This window comes from Acomys minous (genome assembly GCF_964271855.1).
Source record: "Acomys minous genome assembly, chromosome: 7".
Lineage (NCBI taxonomy): Eukaryota > Metazoa > Chordata > Mammalia > Rodentia > Muridae > Acomys > Acomys minous.
Window position 1 is genome coordinate 37,114,717 of NC_140488.1, and position 15,436 is coordinate 37,130,152.

At 36.5% G+C, this 15,436-nt stretch overlaps 1 protein-coding gene across 2 annotated transcripts in view; it reads right to left on the reverse strand.

The window, feature by feature from the left end:
• KLHL13 (kelch like family member 13) overlaps positions 1-15,436 on the reverse strand; it is a 157,791-nt gene that overhangs the window by 90,136 nt on the left and 52,219 nt on the right. For both annotated transcript variants that reach the window (XM_084789220.1, XM_084789221.1), the window contains one exon: positions 11,174-11,245. In XM_084789220.1, the coding sequence (XP_084645346.1) occupies positions 11,174-11,223 (50 nt within the window). In that variant the 5' untranslated portion in view covers positions 11,224-11,245. The remainder of the gene's footprint in view (positions 1-11,173; positions 11,246-15,436) is intronic.

Below are 15,436 nucleotides of genomic sequence, written 5' to 3' on the forward strand. Positions count from 1 at the left end.
CCTAGGAACAGAAAAAACTTGTATGGTCTGGAAAGTTCCTCTATATGACATGACAAGCAACACCACCACCATGTACTTGCCATTTGTATAAAAATAGATAGTCTTTCAGTGATGGGAAAATATGATAATACTTTGGATCTAGTGTAAGATCTTATGGCAATATAGCAGATAACTAAACTTCACATGATTTCTGAAGAAAATGAACCAACTGTATAAAAAGCAAATGACCTCAGTATTTTAGGTTTTACTCTCTGCCTAATCCCCATATCCCTCTACTAGGAGAATGCTTGAGTTACAATCAAAAGCACAAAAAATGTCTTCAAATCAGTTAGGGACATAAATCCTGAAAGGATAACAGGTCAGATCTTTGGTCAGTAATAATTTTATTAAATTCACTTGCTATATAGTTAACCAAATATGTTTTTATTTAGTATCCACTGTGGATTTATAGATATGACTCTAGATTATAACTCAAAAGGAGAGGCTAACATCTCCAGCCTTCATACTTTACAGCTGTGTACACTTTGTAAATAATAAATGCTGAATATTTTAAAACATCACATGACTTCAGTCCTAGCCCTGTGTCCTACATACACTATTACAAAATGATTCTTACTGGAGAGGTGTTTCATTCATTATGGATTTTCTTATATGAAAGTAGAATAGGAAAAGCTTATCAAAATATTGTAATGGCCCTGTATAAAAGGTCCATAAACATAAGAAAAATCACAAAACAGGACTCTAAATAGAGGAACTAATTGCTGCTCCTTAATAGGCAACAAAAATTAAATCAAATCTTATATGTAAGGCACTTAAGCTCACAAGCTCAATCTAAACAAGTCAGGAACCTGAAAAATTAGAAAATTAATATAAGAACATAAGTTTTACTAATAGATTAAATTTTGTGAAATTTAGATAAGTAACCACAATTATATTATCAATTATATGAGGCAGCTTTACCGACTGATCTAGGCAGGTATCCTGGAAGCAGGTCTAATTAACTAAACAGTCTAGTTGTGGCACAGAAACAGGGAATGGGGGCGAAGTGACTATATATTATACCAGTTAAAATATCTAGGCCCCAAAGGAAAAAAGTGTGAAAAAGAACTGAAAACAAAACAAAACAAATCTGGGCTATTTCTAGAATCTAAACTAAACTTAATTATCTCACCTCACTTCTACAGATTGCCAAGATCCAGTTCCTTAATTATAATGAGATGGCTGATTGTAAGAAATACATGAAAACCTCCTTAAACCATCTAATCAAACAAAATCACTAACAACAGCTGATTGGTCATCAGTGCTCCCAATTCTGTATTTAATGGGCAACTACTGTACATAAAACAATGCATTATGTAGCATAAATGACATAAAATGCATTTAGTAAGCCGTTCATGCTCTCAAACAGTGGAATGAACAACATCATAGGTATCAACAAGCTCAAATTATTCTCTGTGAAAATAAATGTCATATAATAAATGTTTTGAATCAGTCAGAAGCCAAGTGACCCTGGCTGATCAAAGGACATGGAATTTGATCTCAGTATTGACAAATGGGATGAATTTTGACTAAAACAAGAGGACAACCTTGGTACTACTGCCATGCTATAAATTTTAAAATTATTCTGAGTAGGGTGTGACTTATCCTGGTGGCCACTGAATGCTTTCAAATGTAACATAAATAACGCACAAGTCCATCCCTACATTTCCACTGTCATCCACTGTGGTTTCTCACGTTTCATTTTGACTTCTTCAATAGGCACCTGGTCTCGTAAAATCTCCAACCTTCCTTCCTCAAATAATTCCCACAGACGCCATTTCTGGTTTTGAAAGCGTCAGTAAGTCCTGCAGTTTTTGACACATTTACACTCATACAACACAACATACTACAATACATCAAACACTTCTTAATTTGGCCTCTGCCCACCTCTTCCAATCCTCTTTAGTTTTCCCTTGACAGCATGAAGACATTAACTTTGCCCCCTTATCATTTCATAACTATGTTTCAAATGTGCACACCCTATTGCACACCTGTAAAAGATGAGGTTAAACTCCAGGCATTTTCCTGAACTTAAGAGATAGATATAGAATCTATACAATGATCTAGGGCAAAGTTATCCTTGACCAGCAGTTTTAGCCTTATAATTAGACCGTGGCAGGTAATGTAAGTATTCTGTCTTATTTCTGAGAATTTTCAAATTATGTCCATATAGGTCCTATGAACTATAGTTGAGATTATTCCTAAATATATATGCTTTTGGCTATTTTACATGGAATGGTTTTCATTTAATCTTTGAAGTAGCCAGTACTACTACCAATAAAAGGTACTGTTATTTTAATTTCATTTATATCAAATTGCTTTGTATACTCCTTTATTGATTATTTTAAAATCTTGTGTAATGTTCATAGGTATATGAATATATTCTCCTCTAACATCTATTTATATATTTTATGGTATACATTTAAGGTATATATTATGGTGTTTTAGTACACATCGTCACAGTGAAACAATTACTAATGCTCAAATAAATTCACATTTCTCTGGTGGTTTGAATAGAAATGGCCCCCACAGACTTATGTGTTTGAATGCGTGGCCTATAGGGAATGGCACTATTAGGAGGTGTGGTCCTGTTGGAGGAGGTTTGGCCTTTGTGGAGGAAATGTAAAACTGTGGGGGCAGGCGTTGTAGTCTCCTATGCTCAAGCTATGCCCCCAGTGTGGTTCACAGTCTCCTGCTGCCTACAGACCAAGATGTAGAACTCTCAGCTCCTTCTCCAGCACCATGTCTGCCTGCACACTTCTTGCCATGATGATAATGGACTGACTAAACCTCTGAAACTGTAAGCAGCCCCAATGAAATATTTTCCTTTATAACAGTTTGCCATGATCACGGTGTTTCTTCACTGCAATGAAACCCTAATTAAGACAATTTCCATCACCTTCCATATCTGTCATCTTTGCCGGAAATCTACTCTCCTGGCAAATTTTCATCAAACACTGCAATATCAACTACTACGCTCAAGCTGCACGTCACACATCCAGGACTTTGCAAACTACGTAACTATAAATGTGTACCCTATGACCCACTTCTCTCCATTTCTTCCTACTCCCTGTCCATGGTTACTATCTTTCAGCTCTGAGGTTTGTTCGTTCTTCCTTAGAGCCCACAGTGAAATTGACGTTTGTCTCATTTCACTTTGCAAAATATCTTCTGGTTCATCCATGTTGTGGGAAATTGCTGTATCCCTTTAAAAAAAAAAAAAGAATGGAGACTATTCCACTATGATTTTGTATAGGACAATTTCTTTGTTCATTATACAAAAGGTAGTTTTCTACCTCTTGGCTATTGTGAATGATGCTATAATGAACATGTGTCTATATTAAATAACGGTGATGATGGTCTTCTCTGTTGCTGCTTAAAAACAAGTGTTATATTTTACTATCACTGATGTTGGAATTACTTCAGAAAAAAAGAATTTTATATATTAAAAAGGAAACTGTGTATCTTTTTAAGAGCTCTTTTTTCTTAAAATGGACATCTGATCTTTTTCAAGTACCTTCAGCATTTTATGTTTTTCTTACAAGATGAGTAACACAATGTTAGTATGAATAATTTTTATATAAGTTCAGTGAAATATTCTAACTTAAGAGGTTACTTTCTTCCTATATTCCATAATATACTTGGTTTTTCTTTATCTAGAATTGGAAATTGTCTCATAATTTGCATACATATATATGTACTTTTTGCATATACATATATATCCATTTTCCTTATGTTTTGGTGAGTCTGAATTGTGTACCATTACATAGAGTCTCATCATTTTCTATATTCTAGATGACTTTTTTAATAAACGTAATTATCTTTTTTGTGAAAATGTTCATATTCATGACAGGAAAGACCATGAGATAAAGCTATCAAGTCACTACGTTATCAGCTAGAGATCGTAAGATCAGTTCCTGAGCTTCACCAGACTTCACCTCACCTAACCATTCAGTTACCATGCCAACGATAACAGCATTGAACTTAACATTGAAATTACAAAATGATTTCCTTTTATACAGTGACATTATTAATTAATCATATTCAACATGAAATTTAGGCCATGTTCATACCTTTTATGGTCAATAGTGTACTTAAAATGTGAAAGTGAAAGTTCTATAATTTTCTAAAGAAAGACTGAAATTGGAGAGAGCAAAGACTTCTTGGGAAAGATGCAAAAATCACTAATCATAAAAATTTTAAACGACAAAACGTAACTCCAAAGAAAAAAATGTGCATTTCTCACTAAAAGAATAAACTGTGTGAGGCCTTAGATTCAATTTCCAATACCACAAAAAAAGAAATAGGAAAATAGAAAGGCAAGACCATATTAGAATGCGTACACTACATATAATTCCATATACAAATTAAATTAAAGCCCTCTGAAAGTTAAAAAAGTAAAATAACTCATTTTAATCAGGTAGAAGACATAAAAATATATTAAAATGTCCAAATAGCTAACAAATACACAGAGGCCAAATGATTACAAATGAGAAAAATGTAAAGTGATAACCACAACTAGGAACCACTTTCTAGTCAAAGAAAGTCTAAAATTAAATATATTGACAATGCCAAGAATGAGTGGCATACATATGTGCCTACTGTATATCCCAGAAATTCCATTCTTAGTATTGTGTCTGTTATGACTTGTATCTTGATTATTATCCCAAAACTCATGTGGTAAAGGCCTGGTTCTAAATACTGGCAAAGTGTTAGGATGTAAGTCAGTTGAGATATGCCCTTGAAGGGTACATTGGGACCCTGCCCTTCCCTATCCCTTTGTTTGCTGGTGTCAATGAGATAATACAACCTCTAAATACTATAATGTTCTAAATCACATGAGGCTCAAAGTATGGAGCCAGCAGAGCCTGAACTGAAACCTCTAAAACCATGATCCAAACTAAAGCTTCTTCCTTGTTTGCATATGCACGATATATGTGTGTATGTGTAAGTGTCTACCCATGTTCGTGTGTGTGAACGTGGGTATGTACATGCTACAACACATGAGTAGTCAGAGGAAAAATGAGTGTCAGTCATTGCTTTCCATTTTGCTTGAGACAGTCTCTTTATTTCATGACTACCTATGCCAGGCTAGCTGGCCCATAACTTTCCAGAATACAGGAGCAGATTAATAGTGGATCTGGAGATTTGAACTAAGGTCTCCATACTTGTGTGGTAAGTGTTTCCCCATTAAGCCATTTCTTCTGTTTCTTTCCTAAGTTAATTTTCTCACTTATCTTGTCAAGGCAATAAAAAGAGGACTAATAACAATATCCAAGGAAAGTGAGTACATATTAAAAATAAGAAAATTACGGAAGAGTATTTGTTAGTAATACATTTGTTCATAAGAGCAAAACATTTAATGCAATTTAGGTACTTTATCAACAAATACACAGGGTAAATTTTGATATATTTTTAAATGGAATATTAAATAATAAAAAGGTAAATGCAGCAAGGACTTCAAAATCTCCTCATGTATTCCCATATTTTTCTGTGTTGTTGTTTATAGTTTTTTTTCCTCACATAATATATCCTGATTATGGCTTCTCACTTTCTCCCTCTACTCCTCCCAGATCCTCCCCATCTCCCCTCCCCTCTGGGTCCACCTGCTCCTGTCTCTCATTAGAAAGCAAACAGGATTCTAAGTGATAATAAAATGAATCATAATAAGATAGAAAACTAATACACCAGAATAGAAAAAAACTGAAGAAAATGAGCCCAAGAAATGGAACATGAAACAGATATAGACACATGCCCCATTCATTCATAGACTCAGGACTCCAATAAAAACACTAAACTGAAGGTCCCAATATGAGCAGAGGACCTGTAGGATAAATATATAAGATATATTAATCCCAGCACTCGGGAGGCAGAGGCAGGCAGATCACTCTGAGTTCGAGGCTAGCCTGGTCTACAAAGTGAATGCAGGACAGCCAAAGCTACAGAGAGAAACCCTGTCTCGAAAAAAAAGATATAAACATTTTTTTAAAAGAAAAAGCCCTGACAATACATTATGAAACAAAGAACCTCCAAAGATGCCATTGGGTTTCTTTTAGCGATTTACTACTACTGGGCATGCAGCCTGCCCTTAAGAGTAGATTGTCTCCACCGTGAGAATCCCTTGGAGAAAAATAAATTTTCATTTGCAAATGGCAATCTATTGGAGATTGCTCCCTTTGGCCAACAACTCAATTAGATATAATCCAAACCCATTACTAGAAACTTCATTTGGTCACAAGAAATGGCCAGTTAGTACTCTGTCTCCCAGTTATTTGGCTATTTTATCTAGATACCCTTCATATATGTATATATTTTAGGTTTATATTTTATTGTTTATATGTTTTTATATTTATGTTTATATACTTTTATGTATACATTTTAGATTTATATTCTTACTTTAGTAGGTTTCCATACTGCCCCTCAAATGGCCCTTAATTTTACCTGTCTCTCCTCATATTCCCTCCTTCGTCCCTATCTTTCCTTCCCAACCCCACTTGATTCTCCCATTACAGTCCCTGTGGCCTTCCATTTGTACTTATCTATTCTATTTCCATTCCCTAGAGGTATATATCTGCCTTGTCATAGTCACTTACCCTATACCTAACCTCTGTGGGTCTACAGATTGTAACTTGGTTACCATTGAATTAACAGATAATATCCACATATAACTGAATGTATGCTGTATTTGTCTTTCTGGGTCTGGGATACCTCAATAAGGATCATTTTCTTTTTCTAGTTCCATCCACTTAGCAGCCAATTTCTTGATTTAATTTTTTATTTTAAATGTATTTATTTTTAATGTATTCACTTTATATCCTGATTGTAGCTCCCCTCCCTCATCTCCTCCTGGTCTCCCTCTTCCTCCCCCCTATAAAGTCAGTGGATTCATGCACTAGACCTATGTCACTTGACTGGACTGCTCCTCTTACTGACTTTTAAAAAAAAGATGTATTTATTATTTACACAGTATTTGCCTGCATGTATGCCTTTAGGCCAGAAGAGGGCACCAGACTTATTATAGATGGTTATGAGCCACCATGTGGTTGCTGGGAATTGAACTTAGGGCCTTTAGAAAAGCAGTCAGTGCTCTTAAACTCTGAGCCAGCTCTCCAGCCCTTGATTTTAATGGCTTAGTAGTATTCTATTGTATAAGTGCACCACATTTTCTTTATCCATTCATCTGTTAAGGAGCATCTAGGTTGTTTCCAGTTTCTGGCTATTATGAACAGAGCAGCAAAGTACAAGAACATGGTGAGTAAGTCTCTCTGTGGTGTGATGATGTGTCCTTTGGGTACATGCCCAAGAGTGGTATAGCTGGATCTTGAGCTTGATTGATTGAGAAACTGCCACAGTGATTTCCCTAGTGGCTGTGTAAGTTTGCACTCCTATCAGCAATGGCTGAGTGTTCCTCTTACTGTTTGACACTATGAGATAGCATTTGTTTATTGATCTTAACCATTCTAAATAGGTATAAAATGAAGTCTCAAAGTGATTTTGATCTACATTTTCCTGATGACTAAGGATGTTGAACATTTCTTTAAGATTTTTTTCAGCCATATGAGTTTCATCTTTGGAAATTTTTCTGTTTAAATCTGTATCCCATTTTTAATTAAGTTGTTTTATTGATATCTAGTTTTTTTTTCTTTAATGGAGTTGGTAAAACTATTTTCCTGTCTGTAGCCTGAAGCTTTGTTCAAATGACAGTATCCTCGCCATTCAGATGCTTTTCTGTTTCCTGAGGTCCATTTACTAATTGTTATTCTTAGTACCTGAGCTGTTGGTGTTCTATTCAGGAAGTCTTTTCCTATGCCAATGAGTTCAAGGCTCTTCCCCACTTTTTCTTCTATCAGGTTCAATGTATCTGATTTTATGTTGAGGTATTTGATCCATTTAGAGCTGAATTTTATATAGGGTGATATATATATATGGATTCTTCTGCATAAAGCCACCCTGTTTGACCACCTGTTTGACCAGCATCATTTTTTGAAGATGCTGTCTTTTTCCCCAGGATATATCCCCAGGATATAAAGTGAATAAATAAAAATAAAAACAAGACTGTTTTTAACTATTGCTCTAAAGTATAGTTTGAGGTTGAGAATGGTGATACCTCCAGCAGTTCATTTATTATTCAAGACTGTTTCAGCTGTCCTGGGTTTTTGTGTTTCTATATGAAGTTGAGAATTATCTTTTCAAGATTTGTGAACAACTGTGTTGTGTTTTGATGGGGATTATATTGAATCTGTTGATTACATTTGGTAGAATGGTCAAGTTTACTATTTTAATCCCACTGATCCATAAGCATGGGAGATCTTTCTATCTTCTAATATCTTCTTCAGTTTCCCTTTCAATGTCTTAAAGTTTTTATCATCCATGACAAAATGATGAATCAAAAGACCAAGAATCTAGTAGTTTCTAGTCCATAAGTCTGGGTATCTCAGCTCATCTTCAGTATATACAGGGATCCTACAGAAGTAGGCTCTAATGTCAGTGAAGGGAAGAACTTGCTAGCAAGACAAGAGCAAGCAGACAAAGATCATGTCCTATATATAGGCTTCTAGCAGAAGGTGTAGCCCAGATTAGAGCTGAGTTTTCCTGCCTCAAGATCTGGATTAAAGGTCTGTATTTCTTTTTTTACGTTATAAAGAAGTTTATTAAATGAGCATGGGGAGAGAAGGAAAGGGGGAGGGGTAGAAGAGAGAGACAGAGACAGACAGAGACAGAGAGAAGAAGAGTAAAAGGAGTAGAGAAAGGTCTGTATTTCTACCTCAAAGATATGTATTAGAAGTAGATCTTTCCACTTCAAATTAAGCAGAAATCTCTCACATGTGTGCTCACTATTTGAGGGGTTTTAGTTCATTCCAGATGCAAAAATAGCTATCCCAAAAGTTTTGCTGGGTATAGAAGTCTGGGCTGGCATCTGTGTTCCTTTAGAGTCTGTAGCACATCTGTCCAAGACCGCCTGGCTTTTAGAGTATCCATTGAGAAGTCAGGTGTGATCCTAATAGGTCTGCCTTTATATATTACTTGGGCCTTTTCCTTTGCAGCTTTTAACATTCTTTCTCTGTTCCTTATGTTTAGTGTTTTGATTATTATGTGCCGAGGAGACTATTTTCTGATCCAATCTACTTAGTATTCCATGTGCTTCTTGTACTTTAATAGGCATTTCCTTCTTTAGGTTAGGGAAATTTTCTTCTATGATTTTGTTGAAAATATTTTATGTACCTTTGACCTGGGATTCTTCTCCTTCCTCTATTCCTATTCTTAGCTTTGGTCTTTTCATATTGCCCAAGAGTCTGTGGGGCGGGGGAGGAAGATTGATCCACTGAGATAGGAGAAGAGGACAGTGAAAGCTGCAGTGAGTGGTCAGCAGCAGAGATGGGATGAGAGTGGAGGACTGCATTTGGAGAAGAGGAAGAGGAGGTGAGATCTGCAGTTAGCCTGCCTGCTTTCTTGCCTTGATTCTCCTCTGTCTTTTTACCCAACATACTCACAAATGATTTTTATTATTTTTACTAATTTCTGTGTTATTTAACAAATAGATCTTACCATCCTCCTGTATGGATCAGTATCACAACCTTTCAAAGATCATAGTGCATTATTTCAATACAAAGGCACCCTGTCAATTATTACTTAATGGGATTGTTCTGTAAAACCCATTGTATGCTGTATATCAAATAGCCGAGACCCTTTCTGTCTTAACCATTCCCATTTTTGTCTTACAATTCAACTGTTTTTTATAACATCCAGAAATAAGAATCACAAATACATAATGGAGATATATTCTGTGAAATACATCATTAGGTAATTTTACCAATGTATGGATAGCATACAGTACATCTACATATTTATCATATCTATACAAACTTAAATGGCCAGTAACTAATCAAGAGACATTGCTAAAACTCTCAACATGAGGTTATTGCCAATATAACACAATGTACTATCTTATAGTAAACATTTTTATATAAATAGTAATAAATTATACAATAATATCAAAAGAATAGTTTAATGGACATACAACCCAGTAACTTAGTTATTTATTATCACTGTGAATTATCATATCTTGCACACAACTGTAATAAGATAAACTTGTATACAAAATGCTGAAAAATAGATTCATTTCTACCAGCATCACCACAAACACATAAGTAATGAAATGTCCTATGTTATTAGGATAGATGCATAGGGCTTTTCACCTCCATTATAATCTTATAGGACCACAGATGTATATGCATCTATCATTCATGTAAATTATGTGTAAAGTATGACTGTGCCGCATTTTAATAATTAAAATCCCACATTCAAAGTTCAATAATACCAGCACTTACACACCACTTACTATTTGCTAAGCCTGCTACCAACTGTATTCTCCATCTCTCTCCTCATACACATTATAAGCAAACACATACCATACTTCATGTATTTCATCTTCACAATCATCTTGCAATACAGGTATTATTGGCTCAACTTTACAGGTGATGAAATTAAGTTTATAACAGCTAACATTTCTCAAGACCGTACTCTCACCATGCATAATAACCAGAACATAAAGAACTCTGTGGAACATGCTATTCCCAGTGCGTCACCTAAACTTTGCAATCAAACTACTAGAAAGGATGCTCTTTCACACCTGCACAAACAAGTCTATTTTTCTTTAACCATTAATTTAAATTCTTAACTTGCCTTAGGAAGTTCTATATATCTCACATTAACTCTCTGGCAAGCATATAACCAGATTTTTAGTGGCAGAAATGTATACATAATCACAGGGATGTAGTATTTGAAAATCTTATTGGTACTTCTATTATTAAACTATGATTTTATTTATTCACAGAGAATACTTTTAAAACTACATTTTAAATCGTAATCCCCAGAGACTCTAAACTAGCTGTTCACACTTTATATCCATTGTGTTTTCTAGGTATATTCTCTATATTTTCATTAGCTCAGCACTTGTAGTCACTAATACTCTTTATTTATCTGATTACTCACTTATTCTCTTATTTGCTTATTTAAAATAATTCCTCTTTTTAGCTAGGCATAGAATAAGTATCTATTGAGTACCTTCTATAGTATGTATATAAAATATGACAGAGATCATATAACTTATAAAGTAAATTGTTTCTATAAATACCGGTTGCGGAGTATTGCAGAAATCACTTCTGCTCTGTACGTATGATCCATCACTTCTCAGAGTTGAGTAGACCTAGTTAGGAGGAAAAGAAGGCAAAATTCATTACCAAGACTTTCACAATTTTGCTGTTTTTAAAACGTATGAAAGCTTTCTGGTGTAAATCCAGGTACCTAGTGCCCATGATACATCTTGTGAAAATTACAAAATTGAATGATTTTTATAACAGAATATATTGGAAACACTGTAGAGGGATTTTAATCCAGTAACATGGCTACTCTGCCTGGAATACAGACACGTCCTTAGTACACACCTTTAATCCCAAACAATGAAGGTAAATTTAGTTTATAAAAGGAAGCAGGGATGTTTTAAAGTGATGTCTAACTGAGAACCAGACAAAGCGACAAATCAGAGAAAAATTTGACAGAATAGGATATGCCCAACTCTTGCGAGAAGAGAGAAGAAAGGGGGGGGTGACTTAAGAGAGCAAGGCAGAGAGAGAAGTTGTTTTACCAGGACAGTTTTACAGAGACAGGTTGCAGAGAGATGGAACAAGGTAGCAACACATGAGGACATAATGAAACAGAGAATGAGAAGGAGCCAGAAGATTAGAATATATTGCTGAGAGAAGCCAAACTGAATCAGTCAGTTTGGAGAGGAATTTGAGCCAGAACAGCTGAGTTGAACCAGCCAGCCAGAGCTCGGAAGGAGCTAGAACCGGAGAGCTTATTTAGTAGTAAGTCTCAGGCGGAAAACATCCTAGGCTAGCTTAGGTTGTATGGAGCCTAGAAGCTTCCAGGTCTATGCCTAGGCTAACAGACAGAGGCAGTAAGCCTCCCAGACAATTATATCAGGCAAATAAAAGATACCTTTACAAAACTCAATGGTGAAACATTAAATAGTATTGATAATTTCATGTGAAGTCATTAGCGAACAATTATCTATAGACGGTCAACCACATATAGAGTAAATTAGGTAAAACATAATCAGTGGGCTTGAGGAGTCTATGGGAAGTTAGGTGAGACAAAAGAAATGGAATGTATAGTGTTAGGGCAAACATATTTGTCATATAGTCAGAAATACAGGTGAGTGACTCTCCAGCGTGTGGAACTATCTCACTACTTAAATGGGATCCAAAAATCCAACTCTGTCCCACTCCACTACCCTCTTTACAGCCTTGCCCTGACTCCAAATCCTAAGGACTTCAGCTGACCAGAAGCAAGCCACACCAGTCAGAAGAGGTGAGTGACCTGCCTGTCTAAGAAACTGCTCCACTCTCTAGATCCTAGAGGGATCTACTACCCCTCCATACCGCTCCACTCTTGCCATGCTGTCTTGCCCCTGCCCCTTCATCCAACTCTAGCAGACTTCTGCTGCCCAGGTGCAGAACACATAAGTAAAAAGAACTGGTACTGGACACATGAGTTTGAAGAATAGGTGTAGGCCAAACAAGCCAGAAAAAGATAGGCGAACTCAGGCAGAGACTCCCTGCTGGACCAGATACCACACCTGCAGCCAGAACCACAGATAGGAAGCCCACTAGTGGATCTCTTCCAATTACTCAGTGCCCCCATGCCACAAAGACCAGAATAACAAAGAGGAAACACAAACCAAGGAACAAAACACCCATCCAACAATGACAAACACATAAATCAATACCTAGACCTGTAATCATCCCAAACCCAGATGCACAGTGTAAGAACACAATCAACAACAGCCAGAGCAATATGGCACAACCAGAGCCCAGCTATCCTGTGACACAGCAAGACATGAATATCCCAACACATTTGAAGCACACCAAAAAAAAAAAAAACCTTAAAACCAACTTTATGAAGTACTTAAAGAGGAAATGAAAAAAAATCTTAAAGAAATTGAGGAAAGGACAAACAAAAACTTGGAGGAAATCAATAAACCCCTTAAAGAAGGCTGAGAAAGCCAAGAAAAAAAAAACAAACAGGTTAAGGGAACTGTTCAAGACCTGAAAATGGAAAGAGAAACAAGAAAAACAAAAAAACCACAAACTGAGGGAATTCTTAAAATGCGTAAGCAAACAGGAATTACAGAACCAAGCATCACAAACAGAATACAAGAGGTGGAGAAGAGAATCTTAAGCATAGAGGATAGAGTAGAAGAAATGGACTCATTTTTCAAAGATAATATTAAATATTAAAAGAAAACACTAAACGTATAGAACAAAGAAAGAATATTAAAAGCTGCAAGGCCAAGTAACATATCAAGGCAGACAGACCTCTCAAGAGAGACTCTAAAATCCAGAAGAATCTGGACAGATGCATTGCAGACTCTAGGAGACCACAGATGCCAGCCCAGACTACTACACTCAGCAAAACTTTCAATCACTATAGATAGAGATATTTCATAACAACATCAAATTTAAACAATATTTATCCATAAATCTAGCCCTACGGAAGGGACTAGAAGGAAAACTCCAACCCAACAAGGTTAACTACACTCAGGAAAATAAAGGCAAGTAATAATCTCATACCTGCAAAACCCAAAGAAGGGAAAGACACACTACCAACACCACCATCAACAAAACAACAGGAAATAACTACCATTGACCATTAATGTCTCTCAATATCAATTGTTTCAATTCCCCAAGAAAAAGACACAGCCTAACAGAATGGATAAAAAAAATACAAGACCCATACTTTGCTGCATACAAACAACACACTTCAACATCAAAGACAGACATTAACTCAGAGTAAGGGTTGCAAAAAATTTTTCCAAGTAAATGGACTCATGCTGGCAAGATGTAAAGTTAGGGGAACACTCCAATACTGCCTGTAGGAATTAAAACTTGTACAGCTACTTTGGAAGTCAATATGGTGGTTCCTCAGAAAATTGCAAATAGATCTACCTTAAAACCCAGCTATAACATTCCTGGGCATACACCCAAAGGAAACTCCATCATACCACAAGGACACTTGGTCAACTATGGTCATATCAGTTTAATTCATAATAACCAGAAACTAAAAACAACCTACCTAGATGGCCGTCAAATGAAGAATGGATAAAGAAAATATTATACATTTATATAATGGAGTATTAATTAGCTGTTAAAAACAATGACATCATGAAATTTGCAAGCAAATGGATGGAACTAGAAAAATTATCCTGAGTGAGGTAACCCAAGCCCAGAAAGATAAATATGGTGTGTGTTCTCTTATAAGTCAATATTAGCTGTAAAGTAAAAGATAATCATGCTAAAATCTACATAACAAGGAAGGTTTAAGGGGAATACAAGGATCTCCCTAGGAAGGGGAAATAGAATAGATTTCACAGGTGGACTGGGAATAGGCAGGTGAACTGGGAGTATGCAGGTGGACTAGAAGTAGGCAGGTAGACTAGAAATAAGCAGGTAGACAAGTATTAGGCAGGTGGACTGGGAGTAGGCAGGTGGACTAGGAGTAGGCAGGTGGACTAGAAGTAGGCAGGTGGACTGGGAGTACACAGGTGGACTAGGAGTACACAGGTGGACTAGAAGTAGGCAGGTGGACTGGGAGTACGCAGGTGGACTAGGAGTACACAGGTGGACTAGAAGTAGGCAGGTGGACTGGGAGTACGCAGGTGGACTAGAAGTACACAGGTGGACTAGAAGTAGGCAGGTGGACTGGGAGCAGGCAGGTGGACTAGAAGTAGGCAGTGTTGGGAACAGGAGGAATCAGGTTGGAGGGGAGAGAGAAACCAACTAGGAGAAACAACTGGAATTAGGGGGTGTTGATGCTTGCTTTTCAAGCTCTATTTTATTTGGGGTATTGAAGCCTTTACCTCTCTTCCACCAATTCCTTAACCCTGAGTAAGAAAGAAAGAAGGTTAGTGGAAAGAGGGGTGCAGTCCCCTTCACTTCTCCCAGCTATTTAGAGTAAATGGGTTCTTTGGTGGCAATACTAATCTTTGTCAACAGCAAATGCAGCAAGCAGTCTCCTCTGAGTCACTGAGTTGAAATGTTTCTCTCCATCTACCTCCAAGCCATCATATTTGTCTGTCTCTGGTCTCTCCAAATTGTCATGCCACATGCCACATGACATACTTTCTCTTTTCTGGATCTAGTATTTGCCTTCCCGAGTCCTAGACCATGCCCCTTTCAATGCTGCATGAGGCAGGTCATTATTAGCTGGCAAAGACTATGCCCCATAGGACGCAACTATCAGCTGTGGATGTACTAAAGCCCAAAGTAAAATCTCACAGTTGGGATTAAAACAAACCATATTTACATAACATTAATGAGTTTATAAAGAAACCAAA